Source organism: Salmo salar, chromosome 10, assembly GCF_965601325.2.
Source record: "Salmo salar chromosome 10, fSalSal1, whole genome shotgun sequence".
NCBI lineage: Eukaryota > Metazoa > Chordata > Actinopteri > Salmoniformes > Salmonidae > Salmo > Salmo salar.
The window spans coordinates 2,949,272-2,967,128 of record NC_138300.1 but is presented as its reverse complement, the minus strand read 5'-3'; the positions used below and the strand labels follow the sequence as shown (position 1 = coordinate 2,967,128).

At 41.9% G+C, this 17,857-nt stretch overlaps 1 protein-coding gene across 1 annotated transcript in view; it reads right to left on the bottom strand.

The window, feature by feature from the left end:
• Positions 1-4,611: 4,611 nt before the first annotated feature.
• Positions 4,612-17,857, bottom strand: part of LOC106592108 (protein XRP2) — a 44,010-nt gene continuing 30,764 nt past the window's right edge. The window contains exons 3-5 of the mRNA XM_045687227.2: positions 9,595-9,709; positions 6,409-6,494; positions 4,612-6,264 (exon numbers count right to left, since the gene is read on the bottom strand). Of these exons, the coding sequence (XP_045543183.1) occupies positions 6,181-6,264; positions 6,409-6,494; positions 9,595-9,709 (285 nt within the window). The 3' untranslated portion in view covers positions 4,612-6,180. The remainder of the gene's footprint in view (positions 6,265-6,408; positions 6,495-9,594; positions 9,710-17,857) is intronic.

The window sequence follows — 17,857 nt, the reverse complement described above, 5'->3', positions numbered from 1 at the left end:
ATTATGTTGATTAACCTGTCCTCTCTGCTACCTGCCATCATTATGTTGATTAACCTGTCCTCTCTGCCACCTGCCATCATTATGTTGATTAACCTGTCCTCTCTCCTACCTACCATCACTATGAATGACTAACCTGTCCTCTCTGCTACCTACCATCATTATGTTGATTAACCTGCCCTCTCTCCTAAATACCATCATTATGTTGATTAACCTGTCCTCTCTCCTACCATCATTATGTTGATTAACCTGTCCTCTCTCCAACCTGCTATCACTATGAATGATTAACATGTCCTCTCTTCTACCTGCCATCATTATGTTGATTAACCTGTCCTCTCTGCTACCTGCCATCATTATGTTGAATTAGCTGTCCTCTCTCCTACCTACCATCACTATGTTGATTAACCTGTCCTCTCTCCTATCTACCATCATTATGTTGATTAACCTGGCCTCTCTCCTACCTACCATCATTATGTTGATTAACCTGTCCTCTTTGCTACCTACCATCACTATGTCGATTAACCTGTCCTCTCTGCTACCTGCCATCATTATGTTGATTAACCTGTCCTCTCTGCTACCTGCCATAATTCTGTTGATTAACCTGTCCTCTCTCCTACCTACCATCACTATGTTGATTAACCTGTCCTCTTTGCTACCTACCATCACTATGTTGATTAACCTGTCCTCTCTCCTACCTGCCATCATTATGTTGATTAACCTGTCCTCTTTGCTACCTCCCATCACTATGTCGATTAACCTGTCCTATCTTCTACCTGCCATCATTATGTTGATTAACCTGTCCTCTCTGCTACCTGCCATAATTCTGTTGATTAACCTGTCCTCTCTCCTACCTACCATCATTATGTTGATTAACCTGTCCTCTCTCCTACCTACCATCATTATGTTGATTAACCTGTCCTCTCTGCTACCTACCATCATTATGTTGATTAACCTGTCCCCTCTCCTACCTACCATCACTATGTTGATTAACCTGTCCTCTCTCCTATCTACCATCATGATGTTGATTAACCGGTCCTCTCTCCTACCTACCATCATTATGTTGATTAACCTGTCCTCTCTACTACCTGCCATCACTATGTTGATTAACCTGTCCTCTCTCCTATCTACCATCATGATGTTGATTAACCGGTCCTCTCTCCTACCTACCATCATTATGTTGATTAACCTGTCCTCTCTACTACCTGCCATCACTATGTTGATTAACCTGTCCTCTCTCCTATCTACCATCATGATGTTGATTAACCGGTCCTCTCTCCTACCTACCATCATTATGTTGATTAACCTGTCCTCTCTACTACCTGCCATCATTATGTTGATTAACCTGTCCTCTCTCCAATCTACCATCATTATGTTGATTAACCTGTCCTCTCTCCTACCTACCATCATTATGTTGATTAACCTGTCCTCTCTCCTACCATCATCATGTTGATTAACCTGTCCTCTCTTCTACCTACCATCATGCTGATTAACCTGTCCTCTCTGCTACCTGCCATCATTATGTTGATGAACCTGTCCACTCTCCTACCTACATCACTATGAATGATTAACCTGTCCTCTCTGCTACCTACCATCATTATGTTGATTAACGTGTCCTCTCTGCTACCTGCCATCATTATGTTGATTAACCTGTCCTCTCTGCTACCTGCCATCACTATGTTGATTAACCTGTCCTCTCTCCAATCTACCATCATTATGTTGATTAACCTGTCCTCTCTCCTACCTACCATCATTATGTTGATTAACCTGTCCTCTCTCCTACCATCATTATGTTGATTAACCTGTCCTCTCTGCTACCTGCCATCACTATGTTGATTAACCTGTCCTCTCTCCAATCTACCATCATTATGTTGATTAACCTGTCCTCTCTCCTACCTACCATCACTATGTTGATTAAACAGTCCTCTTTGCTACCTACCATCACTATGTTCGATTAACCTGTCCTCTCTGCTACCTGCCATCATTATGTTGATTAACCTGTCCTCTCTCCTACCTACCATCACTATGCTGATAACCTGTCCTCTCTCCTACCTGCCATCACTATGTTGATTAACCTGTCCTCTCTCCTACCTGCCATCATTATATTGATTAACCTGTCCTCTCTCCTACCTGCCATCACTATGAATGATTAACCTGTCCTCTCTGCTACCTGCCATCATTCTGTTGATTAACCTGTCCTCTCTGCTACCTGCCATCATTATGTTGATTAACCTGTCCTCTCTGCTACCTGCCATCATTATGTTGAATAACCTGTCCTCTCTCCTACCATCATTATATTGATTAACCTGTCCTCTTTTCTACCTACCATCACTATGTTGATTAACCTGTCCTCTCTCCTACCTACCATCACTATGCTGATAACCTGTTCTCTCTCCTACCTACCATCACTATGTCGATTAACCTGTCCTCTCTGCTACCTGCCATCATTATGTTGATTAACCTGTCCTCTCTGCTACCTGCCATCATTCTGTTGATTAACCTGTCCTCTCTCCTACCTGCCATCATTATGTTGATTAACCTGTCCTCTTTTCTACCTACCATCACTATGTCGATTAACCTGTCCTCTCTGCTACCTGCCATCACTATGTTGATTGACCTGTCCTCTCTCCTACCTGCCATCATTATGTTGATTAACCTGTCCTCTCTCCTACCATCATCATGTTGATTAACCTGTCCTCTCTGCTACCTACCATCATGCTGATTAACCTGTCCTCTCTGCTACCTGCCATAATTATGTTGATTAACCTGTCCTGTCTCCTACCTACCATCATTCTGTTGATTAACCTGTCCTCTCTCCTACCTGCCATCATTATGTTGATTAACCTGTCCTCTTTTCTACCTACCATCACTATGTCGATTAACCTGTCCTCTCTGCTACCTACCATCATGCTGATTAACCTGTCCTCTCTGCTACCTGCCATAATTATGTTGATTAACCTGTCCTGTCTCCTACCTACCATCATTATGTTGATTAACCTGTCCTCTCTCCTACCTAACATCATTCTGTTGATTAACCTGTCCTCTCTGCTACCTGCCATCATTATGTTGATTAACCTGTCCTCTCTGCTACCTGCCATCATGCTGATTAACCTGTCCTCTCTGCTACCTGCCATCATTATGTTGATTAACCTGTCCTCTCTGCTACCTGCCATCACTATGTTGATTAACCTGTCCTCTCTCCAATCTACCATCATTATGTTGATTAACCTGTCCTCTCTCCTACCTACCATCATTATGTTGATTAACCTGTCCTCTTTTCTACCTGCCATCACTATGTCGATTAACCTGTCCTCTCTCCAATCTACCATCATCATGCTGAATAACCTGTCCTCTCTGCTACCTGCCATCATTATGTTGATTAACCTGTCCTCTCTGCCACCTGCCATCACTATGTTGATTAACCTGTCCTCTCTCCTACCTACCATCATTATGTTGATTAACCTGTCCTCTCTGCTACCTACCATCATTATGTTGATTAACCTGTCCTCTCTCCTACCATCATTATGTTGATTAACCTGTCCTCTTTTCTACCTACCATCACTATGTTGATTAACCTGTCCTCTTTTCTACCTACCATCACTATGCTGATAACCTGTCCTCTCTCCTACCTACCATCATTATGTTGATTAACCTGTCCTCTCTGCTACCTGCCGTCATTATGTTGTTTAACCTGTCCTCTCTCCAATCTACCATCATCATGCTGATTAACCTGTCCTCTCTTCTACCATCACTATGTTGATTAACCTGTCCTCTCTCCTACCTGCCATCACTATGTTGAATAACCTGTCCTCTTTTCTACCTACCATCACTATGTTGATTAACCTGTCCTCTCTCCTACCTGCCATCATTATGTTGATTAACCTGTCCTCTGCTACCTGCCATCACTATGTTGATTAACCTGTCCTCTCTGCCACCTGCCATCACTATGTTGATTAACCTGTCCTCTCTCCTACCATCATCATGTTGATTAACCTGTCCTCTCTGCTACCTGCCATCATTATGTTTATTAACCTGTCCTGTCTCCTACCTACCATCATTATGTTGATTAACCTGTCCTCTCTGCTACCTACCATCATTATGTTGATTAACCTGTCCTCTCTCCTACCTACCATCCTTATGTTGATGAACCTGTCCTCTCTCCTACCTACCATCCTTATGTTGATGAACCTGTCCTCTCTCCTACCTACCATCACTATGTCGATTAACCTGTCCTCTTTGCTACCTACCATCACTATGTTGAATAACCTGTCCTCTCTGCTACCTGCCATCATTATGTTGATTAACCTGTCCTCTCTCCTACCTACCATCATTATGTTGATTAACCTGTCCTCTCTGCTACCTGCCGTCATTATGTTGTTTAACCTGTCCTCTCTCCAATCTACCATCATCATGCTGATTAACCTGTCCTCTCTTCTACCATCACTATGTTGATTAACCTGTCCTCTCTCCTACCTGCCATCACTATGTTGAATAACCTGTCCTCTTTTCTACCTACCATCACTATGTTGATTAACCTGTCCTCTCTCCTACCTGCCATCATTATGTTGATTAACCTGTCCTCTCGCTACCTGCCATCACTATGTTGATTAACCTGTCCTCTCTGCCACCTGCCATCACTATGTTGATTAACCTGTCCTCTCTCCTACCATCATGTTGATTAACCTGTCCTCTCTGCTACCTGCCATCATTATGTTTATTAACCTGTCCTGTCTCCTACCTACCATCATTATGTTGATTAACCTGTCCTCTCTGCTACCTACCATCATTATGTTGATTAACCTGTCCTCTCTCCTACCTACCATCCTTATGTTGATGAACCTGTCCTCTCTCCTACCTACCATCCTTATGTTGATGAACCTGTCCTCTCTCCTACCTACCATCACTATGTCGATTAACCTGTCCTCTTTGCTACCTACCATCACTATGTTGAATAACCTGTCCTCTCTGCTACCTGCCATCATTATGTTGATTAACCTGTCCTCTCTCCTACCTGCCATCATTATGTTGATTAACCTGTCCTCTCTCCTATCTACCATCACTATGCTGATAACCTGTCCTCTCTCCTACCTGCCATCACTATGTTGATTAACCTGTCCTCTCTGCTACCTGCCATCATTCTGTTGATTAACCTGTCCTCTCTGCTACCTGCCATCATTCTGTTGATTAACCTGCCCTCTCTTCTACCATCATTATGTTGATTAACCTGTCCTCTCTTCTACCATCATTATGTTAATTAACCTGTCCTCTCTCCTACCTGCCATCATTATGTTGATTAACCTGTCCTCTCTGCTACCTACCATCACTATGTTGATTAACCTGTCCTCTCTCCTACCTACCATCATTATGTTGATTAACCTGTCCTCTCTCCTACCTACCATCACTATGTTGATCAACCTGTCCTCTCTGCTACCTGCCATCATTATGTTGATTAACCTGTCCTCTCTCCTACCTACCATCATTATGTTGATTAACCTGTCCTCTCTCCTACCATCATTATGTTGATTAACCTGTCCTCTCTCCTACCTACCATCATTATGTTGATTAACCTGTCCTCTCTCCTACCTACCATCACTATGTTGATTAACCTGTCCTCTCTCCTATCTACCATCACGATGTTGATTAACCGGTCCTCTCTCCTACCTACCATCACAATGTCGATTAACCTGTCCTCTCTGCTACCTGCCATCATTATGTTGAATAACCTGTCCTCTCTGCTACCTGCCATAATTCTGTTGATTAACCTGTCCTCTCTCCTACCTACCATCACTATGTTGATTAACCTGTCCTCTTTGCTACCTACCATCATTATGTTGATTAACCTGTCCTCTCTTCTACCATCATTATTTTGATTAACCTGTCCTCTCTTCTACCTGCCATCATTATGTTGATTAACCTGTCCTCTCTCCTACCTGCCATCATTATGTTGATTAACCTGTCCTCTCTGCTACCTGCCATCACTATGAATGATTTACCTGTCCTCTCTCCTACCTACCATCATTATGTTGATTAACCTGTTCTCTCTGCTACCTGCCATCACTATGAATGATTTACCTGTCCTCCCTCCTACCTGCCATCATTTTTTGAATAACCTGTCCTCTCTCCTACCTACCGGTATATCCAGTGTTAATACTACCAATAAAAAATGTCAACATACAAAAGTGTATATCACAGGCCCATCTGCATGTCAGCAAAGTTGAAGAAGTTGTCCACATCTCGAGAGGAAGTACTTCTGTTGTCTGAAACAAACACCTGCAGAGAACAGGACAGAAAACAAGAGTTACTTCACATACAGGAACTACTTAATTAGCTAAGTACAGTTCTGACAAAAACTTGCAATACATTTGATTCAATCTTGAGATATTTTTGTCTAGAGATGTCAGGGAATGCTGTTACCTTGGTCCCACTGAACACGTCGCTGGCCATGCTCTTGCAGGCCTCCACTACCCCATCCCCATTCAACTCCAGGGCTGTCACTGGGCCTGTGGCAAGAAGAAATGCATTTCAGAAATGCATTGGCCTAATCGTCATAGGCACTAAATCAACTCATTAACACAGTTCTTTCCTACAGCTATGAGGATCGTATTCCCCCCCTTCTCTTGGTTCAAAAGGTCATCATACATCACAGAGAACCAGCAAACTGATGTCACACCTTCATTATTATTGAATTATTAACCTAGATTATGTTACACCTTCCTTCCTTATTATTTTGGCCTTTCTAGGGGAGTTTTTACTAGCCACTGTGCTTCTACACCTGCATTGCTTGCTGTTTGGGGGTTTTAGGCTGGGTTTCTGTACAGCACTTTGAGATATCAGCTGATGTAAGAAGGGCTTTATAAATAAATTTGATTTGATTTAATCCAGATGACATCACACCTTCCTTGTTATTGAATTATTAACCCAGATGATAATAGTTCCAAACAGAACCCTATTTGGATTTATTATGGATCCCCATTAGTTCCTGCCAAGGCAGCAGCTACTCTTCCTGGGGTTTATTATGGATCCCCATTAGTTCTTGCCAAGGCAGTAGCTACTCTTCCTGGGGTTTATTATGGATCCCCATTAGTTCCTGCCAAGGCAGCAGCTACTCTTCCTGGGGTTTATTATGGATCCCCATTAGTTCCTGCCAAGGCAGCAGCTACTCTTCCTGGGGTTTATTATGGATCCCCATTAGTTTCTGCCAAGGCAGCAGCTACTCTTCCTGGGGTTCATTATGGATCCCCATTAGTTCCTGCCAAGGCAGCAGCTACTCTTCCTGGGGTTTATTATGGATCCCCATTAGTTCCTGTCAAGGCAGCAGCTACTCTTCCTGAGGGTTTATTATGGATCCCCATTCGTTCCTGTCAAGGCAGCAGCTACTCTTCCTGGGGTTTATTATGGATCCCCATTAGTTCCTACCAAGGCAGCAGCTACTCTTCCTGAGGGTTTATTATGGATCCCCATTAGTTCCTGCCAAGGCAGCAGCTACTCTTCCTGGGGTTTATTATGGATCCCCATTAGTTCCTGCCAAGGCAGCAGCTACTCTTCCTGGGGTTTATTATGGATCCCCATTACTTCCTGCCAAGGCAGCAGCTTCTCTTCCTGGGGTTTATTATGGATCCCCATTAGTTCCTGTCAAGGCAGCAGCTTCTCTTCCTGGGGTTTATTATGGATCCCCATTAGTTCCTGCCAAGGCAGCAGCTACTCTTCCTGGGGTTTATTATGGATCCCCATTAGTTCCTGCCAAGGCAGCAGCTACTCTTCCTGGGGTTTATTATGGATCCCCATTAGTTCCTGCCAAGGCAGCAGCTACTCTTCCTGGGGTTTATTATGGATCCCCATTAGTTCCTGCCAAGGCAGCAGTTACTCTTCCTGGGGTTTATTATTAAAGATTGAAAAAAGTAAGGGGCCTAGACAGCTGCCCTGGGGAATTCCTGATTCTACCTGGATTATGTTGGAGAGGCTTCCATTAAAAAACACCCTCTGTGTTCTGTTAGACAGGTAACTCTTTACCCACAACATAGCAGGGGGTGTAAAGCCATTATAGCAGGGGGAGTAAAGCCATAACACATAGCTGCACTGAAGTCTAACAAAACAGTTCCCACAATATTTTTATCATCAATTTCTCTCAGCCAATCATCAGTCATTTGTGTAAGTGCTGTGCTTGTTGAATGCCCTTCCCTATAAGCGTGCTGAAAGTCTGTTGTCAATTTGTTTACTGTAAAATAGCATTGTATCTGGTCAAACACAATTTTCCCCAAAACTTTACCAAGGGTTGGTAACAGGCTGATTGGTCGTCTATTTGAGCCAGTAAAAGGGGGCTTTACTATTCTTGGATAGCGAAATGACTTTTGCTTCCCTCCAGGCCTGTGGGAACACACTTTCTAGTAGGCTTCAATTGAAGATATGGCAAATAGGAGTGGTAATATCGTCCGCTATTATCCTCAGTAATTTTCTATCCAGATTGTCAGAACCCGGTGGCTTGTCATTGTTGATAGACAACAAAACTTTTTTCCACCTCTTCCACACTCAGTTTATGGAATCAAAATTATAATTCTTGTCTTTCATAATTTGGACAGATATACTTAGATGTAGTGTCAGCGTTTGTTGCTGGAATGTCATCCCTAAGTTTGCTAATCTGGCCAATGAAAAAATCATTAAAGTAGTTGGCAATATCAGTGGGATTTGTGATGAATGAGCCATCTGATTCAGTGAATGATGGAGCAGAGTTTGCCTTTTTTCCCTAAATTTAATTGAAGGTGCTCCAAAGCTTTTTACTATCATTCTTTATGTCATTTATCTTTGTTTCATAGTGTAGTTTCTTCTTCTTTTTATTCAGTTTAGTCGCATGGTTTCTCAGGTTTGCGGTACGCTTGCCAATCGGTTGTGCAGCCAGACCTATTTGCCTCATCTCTCTCAACCATACCATTTTTCAATTCCTCATCAATCCACGGGGATTTAACAGTTTTTACAGTCATTTTCTTAATGGGTGCTAATTAGTAACTGGAATAAGCAATTTCATAAATGTGTCAAGTGCATTGTCTGGTTGCTCCTCATTACACACCACGGACCAACAAATATTCTTCAGATCAACAACATAGGAATCACTACTAAACTTATTGTATGACCTCTTCTACACTATATTAGGCCCCGTCTTTGGAACTCTGGTTTTCCTAGATATGGCTGCTATATTGTGATCACTACATCCGATGGATTTGGATACTGCTTTCAAGCAAATTTCTGCAGCATCAGTAAAGATGTGATCAATACTTATTGATGATTTCATTCCTGTGCTGTTTGTAACTACCCTAGTAGGTTGACTGATAACCTGAACCAGGTTGCAGGCACTGGTTACAGTTTGAAGCTTTTTCCTGAGTGGGCAGTTTGATGAAACCCAGTCAATATTTAAATGATAGATGTTGATATCACATACATTATCAAGCATTTCACACGTTATCCCTATTCCCTATATAGTACCCTACTTTTAACAAGATTTATGCATCCCAAATGGCACCCTATTCCCTATATAGAGCACTACTTTTGGGCACTGGTCCATATTAGGGAATAGGGTGCCATTTGGGACACAGTCTTTGTGTTCCTTACCGTTGGTGATCCACTCTAGGAGTCCCTCTGCATTGTTCTGGAAAACTCTGCTGACGTCCTCGGGGCGCATGGACACTTCCTTAGTCTGGATCAGCACAAACCCTTTCCCAGAGGCCTTGGAGTTAATACAGACAGGAAGCAATGACACCGTTAAACCCTTTCCCAGAGGCCTTGGAGTTAATACAGACAGGAAGCAATGACACCGTTAAACCCTTTCTCAGAGGCCTTGGAGTTAATACAGACAGGAAGCAATGAAACCTTTAAACCCTTTCCCAGAGGCCTTGGAGTTAATACAGACAGGAAGCAATGAAACCGTTAAACCCTTTCCCAGAGGCCTGTAGTTAATACAGACAGGAAGCAATGACACCGTTAAACCCTTTCCCAGAGGCCTTGGAGTTAATACAGACAGGAAGCAATGACACCGTTAAACCCTTTCACAGAGGCCTTGGAGTTAATACAGACAGGAAGCAATGAAACCGTTAAACCCTTTCCCAGAGGCCTGTAGTTAATACAGACAGGAAGCAATGACACCGTTAAACCCTTTCCCAGAGGCCTTGGAGTTAATACAGACAGGAAGCAATGACACCGTTAAACCCTTTCCCAGAGGCCTTGGAGTTAATACAGACAGGAAGCAACGAAACCGTTAAACCCTTTCCCAGAGGCCTGTAGTTAATACAGACAGGAAGCAATGACACCGTTAAACCCTTTCCCAGAGGCCTTGGAGTTAATACAGACAGGAAGCAATGAAACCATTAAACCCTTTCCATCATTAATTAAGCTACAGCTGTACAGGAAGTTGGTGTTATTGTTGACTATATTCTGTCAGTCCAGGAAGGAACTACATTTTGAATTTCAGTTTAGCCTACTTCCTGAAGTGACCGAACTGAAATGGACCCAAAATCCACCCTGCAGCACACAAAAGCAGGGCAGCACCATTTTTAGGAGGGCAATCCCACTAAGCATTTACCGATGGCCACTGTACATTGGCTGTCTTTTTTCTAAATGTGTATCTTGTTGTTAAAGAGACAGTAGTGTGTATATATAGTATATCTTGTTGTTAAAGAGACAGTAGTATATATATAGTATATCTTGTTGTTAAAGAGACAGTAGTATATATATAGTATATCTTGTTGTTAAAGAGACAGTAGTGCATATATATAGTATATCTTGTTGTTAAAGAGACAGTAGTATATATATATAGTATATCTTGTTGTTAGACAGTAGTGTATATATATTATATCTTGTTGTTAAAGAGACAGTAGTATATATATAGTATATCTTGTTGTTAAAGAGACAGTAGTGTGTATATATAGTATATCTTGTTGTTAAAGAGACAGTACTGTATATATATATATATATATATATATTATATCTTGTTGTTAAAGAGACAGTAGTCTATATATATAGTGTATCTTGTTGTTAAAGAGACAGTAGTGTATATATAGTATATCTTGTTGTTAAAGAGACAGTAGTGTATATATAGTATATCTTGTTGTTAAAGAGACAGTAGTATATATTTAGTATATCTTGTTGTTAAAGAGACAGTAGTGTATATATAGTGTATCTTGTTGTTAAAGAGACAGTAGTATATATATAGTATATCTTGTTGTTAAAGAGACAGTAGTGTGTTATATATAGTATATCTTGTTGTTAAAGAGACAGTAGTATATATTTAGTATATCTTGTTGTTAAAGAGACAGTAGTATATATTTAGTATATCTTGTTGTTAAAGAGACAGTAGTGTATATATAGTATATCTTGTTGTTAAAGAGACAGTAGTGTATCTTGTTGTTAAAGAGACAGTAGTGCATTTTTAGGAAGTGAAGAAGACTCCACTTATGTTATTTCACAAAAATTACAAACCCCATGGAATCCTGGGTCATTACAAACCCCATGGAATCCTGGGTCATTACACAAACCCCATGGAATCCTGGGTCATTACACAAACCCCATGGAATCCTGGGTCATTACACAAACCCCATGGAATCCTGGGTCATTACACAAACCCCATGGAATCCTGGGTCATTACACAAACCCCATGGAATCCTGGGTCATTACACAAACCCCATGGAATCCTGGGTCATTACACAAACCCCATGGAATCCTGGGTCATTACACAAACCCCATGGAATCCTGGGTCATTACACAAACCCCATGGAATCCTGGGTCATTACACAAACCCCATGGAATCCTGGGTCATTACACAAACCCCATGGAATCCTGGGTCATTACACAAACCCCATGGAATCCTGGGTCATTACACAACCCCATGGAATCCTGGGTCATTACACAAACCCCATGGAATCCTGGGTCATTACACAAACCCCATGGAATCCTGGGTCATTACACAAACCCCATGGAATCCTGGGTCATTACACAACCCCTGGACCGGGCATCCCCCGGAATCCTGGGTCACCCCCCTGGACCGGGCAACCCCCCTGGCCGGGCACCCCCCGGTCCTGGGCAACTCCGGCCGGGCACCCGCACGGCGCGGTAGCCTAGTGGTTAGAGTGTTGGACTAGTAACCAAAAGGTTGCAAGATCGAATCCCCGAGTTGACAAGGTAAAAATCTGTCGTTCTGCCCCTGAACAAGGAAGTTAGGCCGTCATTGAAAATAAGAATTTGTTCTTAACTGACTTGCCGAGTTAAATAAAAGGTAAAATAAAAATTAAATAAAATCCACATAACACAAACTCCTTGTCCTTATTTGACACGTGGGCACGGTAACAGAATTACGCTAAGACTGATTGTTCACTTTAAAAGTATGCCAAACAAAAACCATAGATTTCAAAGTTAAACAAACCATTCAACTCTATACACAAGGACTATTTTGAACAATTTACACTGAAGATTTCCCAAAAACACATTTACTGGAAGAACTGCGCAGATGAAAAGTTTGGTAACAGAAAAACAGTTAAGAACAAAAAGCACACTACTACTACTACTACTACTACTACTACTACAAACAACAACAGAGTACTACTACTACAACAGAGCACTACTACTACAACTACAACAGAGCACTACTACACCAACAGAGTACTACTACTACTACAGAGCACTACTACTACAACTACAGAGCACTACTACAACAACAGAGTACTACTACTACTACTACAGAGCACTACAACAGAGCAATACCGCTACAGAGCACTACTACTACAGAGCACTACCGCTACAGAGCACTACTGCTACAACAGCAGAGCACTAATACTACAACAGAGCACTACTACTACAACAGAGCACTACTACTACAAAGCACTACTTCTACAACAGAGCACTACTACTACAACAGAGCACTACTACTACTACTGCCACAGAGCACTACTGCTACTACAACTACAACAGAGCACTACTACTACAACAGAGCAATACCGCTACAGAGCACTACTACTAAAACAGAGCAATACCGCTACAGAGCACTACTACTACAGAGCACTACTACTACAACAGAGCACTACTACTACAACAGAGCACTACTACTACTACTACAGCAGAGCACTACTACAACAGAACACTACTACTACTACTACAACAGAGCACTACTACTACAGAGCACAACTACTACAACAGAGCACTACTACTACAACAGAGCACTACTACTACAACAGAGCACTACTACTACAACAGAGCACTACTACTACTACAACAGAGCAATACTACTACAGAGCACTACTACTACTACTACAGAGCACTACTACTACAGAGCACTACTACTACAACAGAGCACTACTACTACAACAGAGCACTACTACTACAACAGAGCACTACTACTACTACTACTACTACTACTACTACTACAGAGCACTACTACAACAGAGCACTACTACTACTACTACTACTACTACAGCAGAGCACTACTACTACAACAGAGCACTACTACTACTACTACAACAGAGCACTACTACTACTACTACTACTACAACAAAGCACTACTACTACAACAAAGCACTACTACTACTACTAGTACTACTACTACTACTACAACAACAACAGAGCACTACTACTACTACTGCTACAGAGCACTACTACTGCTACAGAGCACTACTGCTACAACAGAGCACTACTACTACAACAGAGCAATACCGCTACAGAGCACTACTACTACAACAGAGCAATACCGCTACAGAGCACTACTGCTACAACAGAGCACTACTACTACAACAGAGCACTACTACTACTACAACAGAGCACTACTACAACAGCAGAGCACTACTACTACTACAGAGCACTACTACTACAGAGCACTACTACTACTACAGAGCACTACTACTACAGAGCACTACTACTGCTACAAAAGAGCACTACTACTACAGAGCACTACTACTGCTACAAAAGAGCACTACTACTACAACAGAGCACTACTACTACAACAGAGCACTACTACTACTACTACTACTACTACTACAACAGAGCACTAATACTACTACAACAGAGCACTACTACTACTACTACTACTACTACAACAACAGAGCACTACTACTACTACAGAGCACTACTACTACTACTACTACTACAGAGCACTCCTACTACTACTACTACTACTACAGCAGAGCACTACTACTACAACAGAACACTACTACTACTACAGCAGAGCACTACTACTACAGCAGAGCACTACTACTACAACAGAGCACTACTACTACAACTACTACTACTACTACAACAGAGCACTACTACTACTACTACGACTAGAGCATTACTACTACTACTACTACAGCAGAGCACTACTACTACTACTACTACTACTACTACTACTACAACAGAGCACTACTACAACAACAGAGTACTACTACTACTACTACAGAGCACTACAACAGAGCAATACCGCTACAGAGCACTACTACTACAGAGCACTACCGCTACAGAGCACTACTGCTACAACAGCAGAGCACTAATACTACAACAGAGCACTACTACTACAACAGAGCACTACTACTACAAAGCACTACTTCTACAACAGAGCACTACTACTACAACAGAGCACTACTACTACTACTGCCACAGAGCACTACTGCTACTACAACTACAACAGAGCACTACTACTACAACAGAGCAATACCGCTACAGAGCACTACTACTAAAACAGAGCAATACCGCTACAGAGCACTACTACTACAGAGCACTACTACTACAACAGAGCACTACTACTACAACAGAGCACTACTACTACTACTACAGCAGAGCACTACTACAACAGAACACTACTACTACTACTACAACAGAGCACTACTACTACAGAGCACAACTACTACAACAGAGCACTACTACTACAACAGAGCACTACTACTACAACAGAGCACTACTACTACAACAGAGCACTACTACTACTACAACAGAGCAATACTACTACAGAGCACTACTACTACTACTACAGAGCACTACTACTACAGAGCACTACTACTACAACAGAGCACTACTACTACAACAGAGCACTACTACTACAACAGAGCACTACTACTACTACTACTACTACTACTACTACTACAGAGCACTACTACAACAGAGCACTACTACTACTACTACTACTACTACAGCAGAGCACTACTACTACAACAGAGCACTACTACTACTACTACAACAGAGCACTACTACTACTACTACTACTACAACAAAGCACTACTACTACAACAAAGCACTACTACTACTACTAGTACTACTACTACTACTACAACAACAACAGAGCACTACTACTACTACTGCTACAGAGCACTACTACTGCTACAGAGCACTACTGCTACAACAGAGCACTACTACTACAACAGAGCAATACCGCTACAGAGCACTACTACTACAACAGAGCAATACCGCTACAGAGCACTACTGCTACAACAGAGCACTACTACTACAACAGAGCACTACTACTACTACAACAGAGCACTACTACAACAGCAGAGCACTACTACTACTACAGAGCACTACTACTACAGAGCACTACTACTACTACAGAGCACTACTACTACAGAGCACTACTACTGCTACAAAAGAGCACTACTACTACAGAGCACTACTACTGCTACAAAAGAGCACTACTACTACAACAGAGCACTACTACTACAACAGAGCACTACTACTACAACAGAGCACTACTACTACTACTACTACTACTACTACAACAGAGCACTAATACTACTACAACAGAGCACTACTACTACTACTACTACTACTACAACAACAGAGCACTACTACTACTACAGAGCACTACTACTACTACTACTACTACAGAGCACTCCTACTACTACTACTACTACTACAGCAGAGCACTACTACTACAACAGAACACTACTACTACTACAGCAGAGCACTACTACTACAGCAGAGCACTACTACTACAACAGAGCACTACTACTACAACTACTACTACTACTACAACAGAGCACTACTACTACTACTACGACTAGAGCATTACTACTACTACTACTACAGCAGAGCACTACTACTACTACTACTACTACTACTACTACTACACACAGAGCACTACTACTACAGAGCACTACTACTACAACAGAGCACTACTACTACAACAGAGCAATACCGCTACAGAGCACTACTGCTACAACAGAGCACTACTACTACAACAGAGCACTACTACTACAACAGAGCACTACTACTACAACAGAGCACTACTACTACAACAGAGCACTACTACTACAACAGAGAATTACTACTACAGAGCACTACTGCTACAACAGAGCACTACTACTACAACAACAACAGAGTACTACTACTACTACTATAACAGAGCACAACTACTACAACAGAGCACTACTACTACAACAGAGCACTACTACTACTGCTACAACAGAGCACTACTACTACAACAGAGCAATACCGCTACAGCGCACTACTACTACAACAGAGCAATACCGCTACAGAGCACTACTGCTACAACAGAGCACTACTACTACCACTACTACTACTACAGCAGAGCACTACTACTACTACTACTACTACTACTACTACTACAACAGAGCACTACTACTACTACTACTACAACAGCGGAGCACAAATACTACTACTACTACTACTACAGCAGAGCACTACTACTACAACAGCAGAGCACTACTACTACAACAGCAGAGCACTACTACTACAGCAGAGCACTACTACTACTACTACTACTACTACTACTACTACTACAGCAGAGCACTACTACTACAAAAGAACACTACTACTACTACTACTACTACTACTACTACTACTACAGAAGAGCACTACTACTACAACAGAGCACTACTACTACTACAGAGCCCTACTACTACTACTACTACTACTACTACTACAGCAGAGCACTACTACTACAACAGAACACTACTACTACTACTACTACTACTACAGCAGAGCACTACTACTACAACAGAACACTACTACTACTACTACTACTACTACGCTTACTACTACTACTACTACAGAAGAGCACTACTACTACAACAGAGCACTACTACTACTACTACTACTACTACTACTACTACTACTACTACAACAGAGCACTACTACTACTACAGAGCATTACTACTACTACTACAACTACAGCAGAGCACTACTACTACTACTACAGAGCACTACTACTACAGAGCACTACTACTACTACTACAGCAGAGCACTACTACTACAACAGAGCAATACCGCTACAGAGCAATACTTCTACAACAGAGCAGTACTACTACTACAACAGAGCACTAAAACTACAGAGCACTACTACTACAACAGAGCACTACTACTACAACAGAGCACTACTACTACTACATCAGAGCACTACTACAGCAGAGCACTACTACAACAGAGCACTACTACAACAGAGCACTACTACTGCAACAGAGCACTACTACTACAACAGAGCACTACTACTACAACAGAGCACTACTACTATAACAGAGCACTACTACTATAACAGAGCACTACTACTACAGAGCACTACTGCTACAACAGAGCACTACTACTACTACTACAACAGAGTACAACTACTACTATTATAACAGAGCACAACTACTACTACTATAACAGAGCACAACTACTACTACTACAACAGAGCACTACTACTACAACAGAGCACTACTACTACTGCTACAACAGAGCACTACTACTACAACAGAGCAATACCACTACAGAGCACTACTGCTACAACAGAGCACTACTACTACTACTAATACTACTACAGAAGAGCACTACTACTACTACAGCAGAGAACTACTACTACAACAGACCACTACTACTACTACTACTACTACAGCAGAGCACTACTACTACTACTACAACAGAGCAC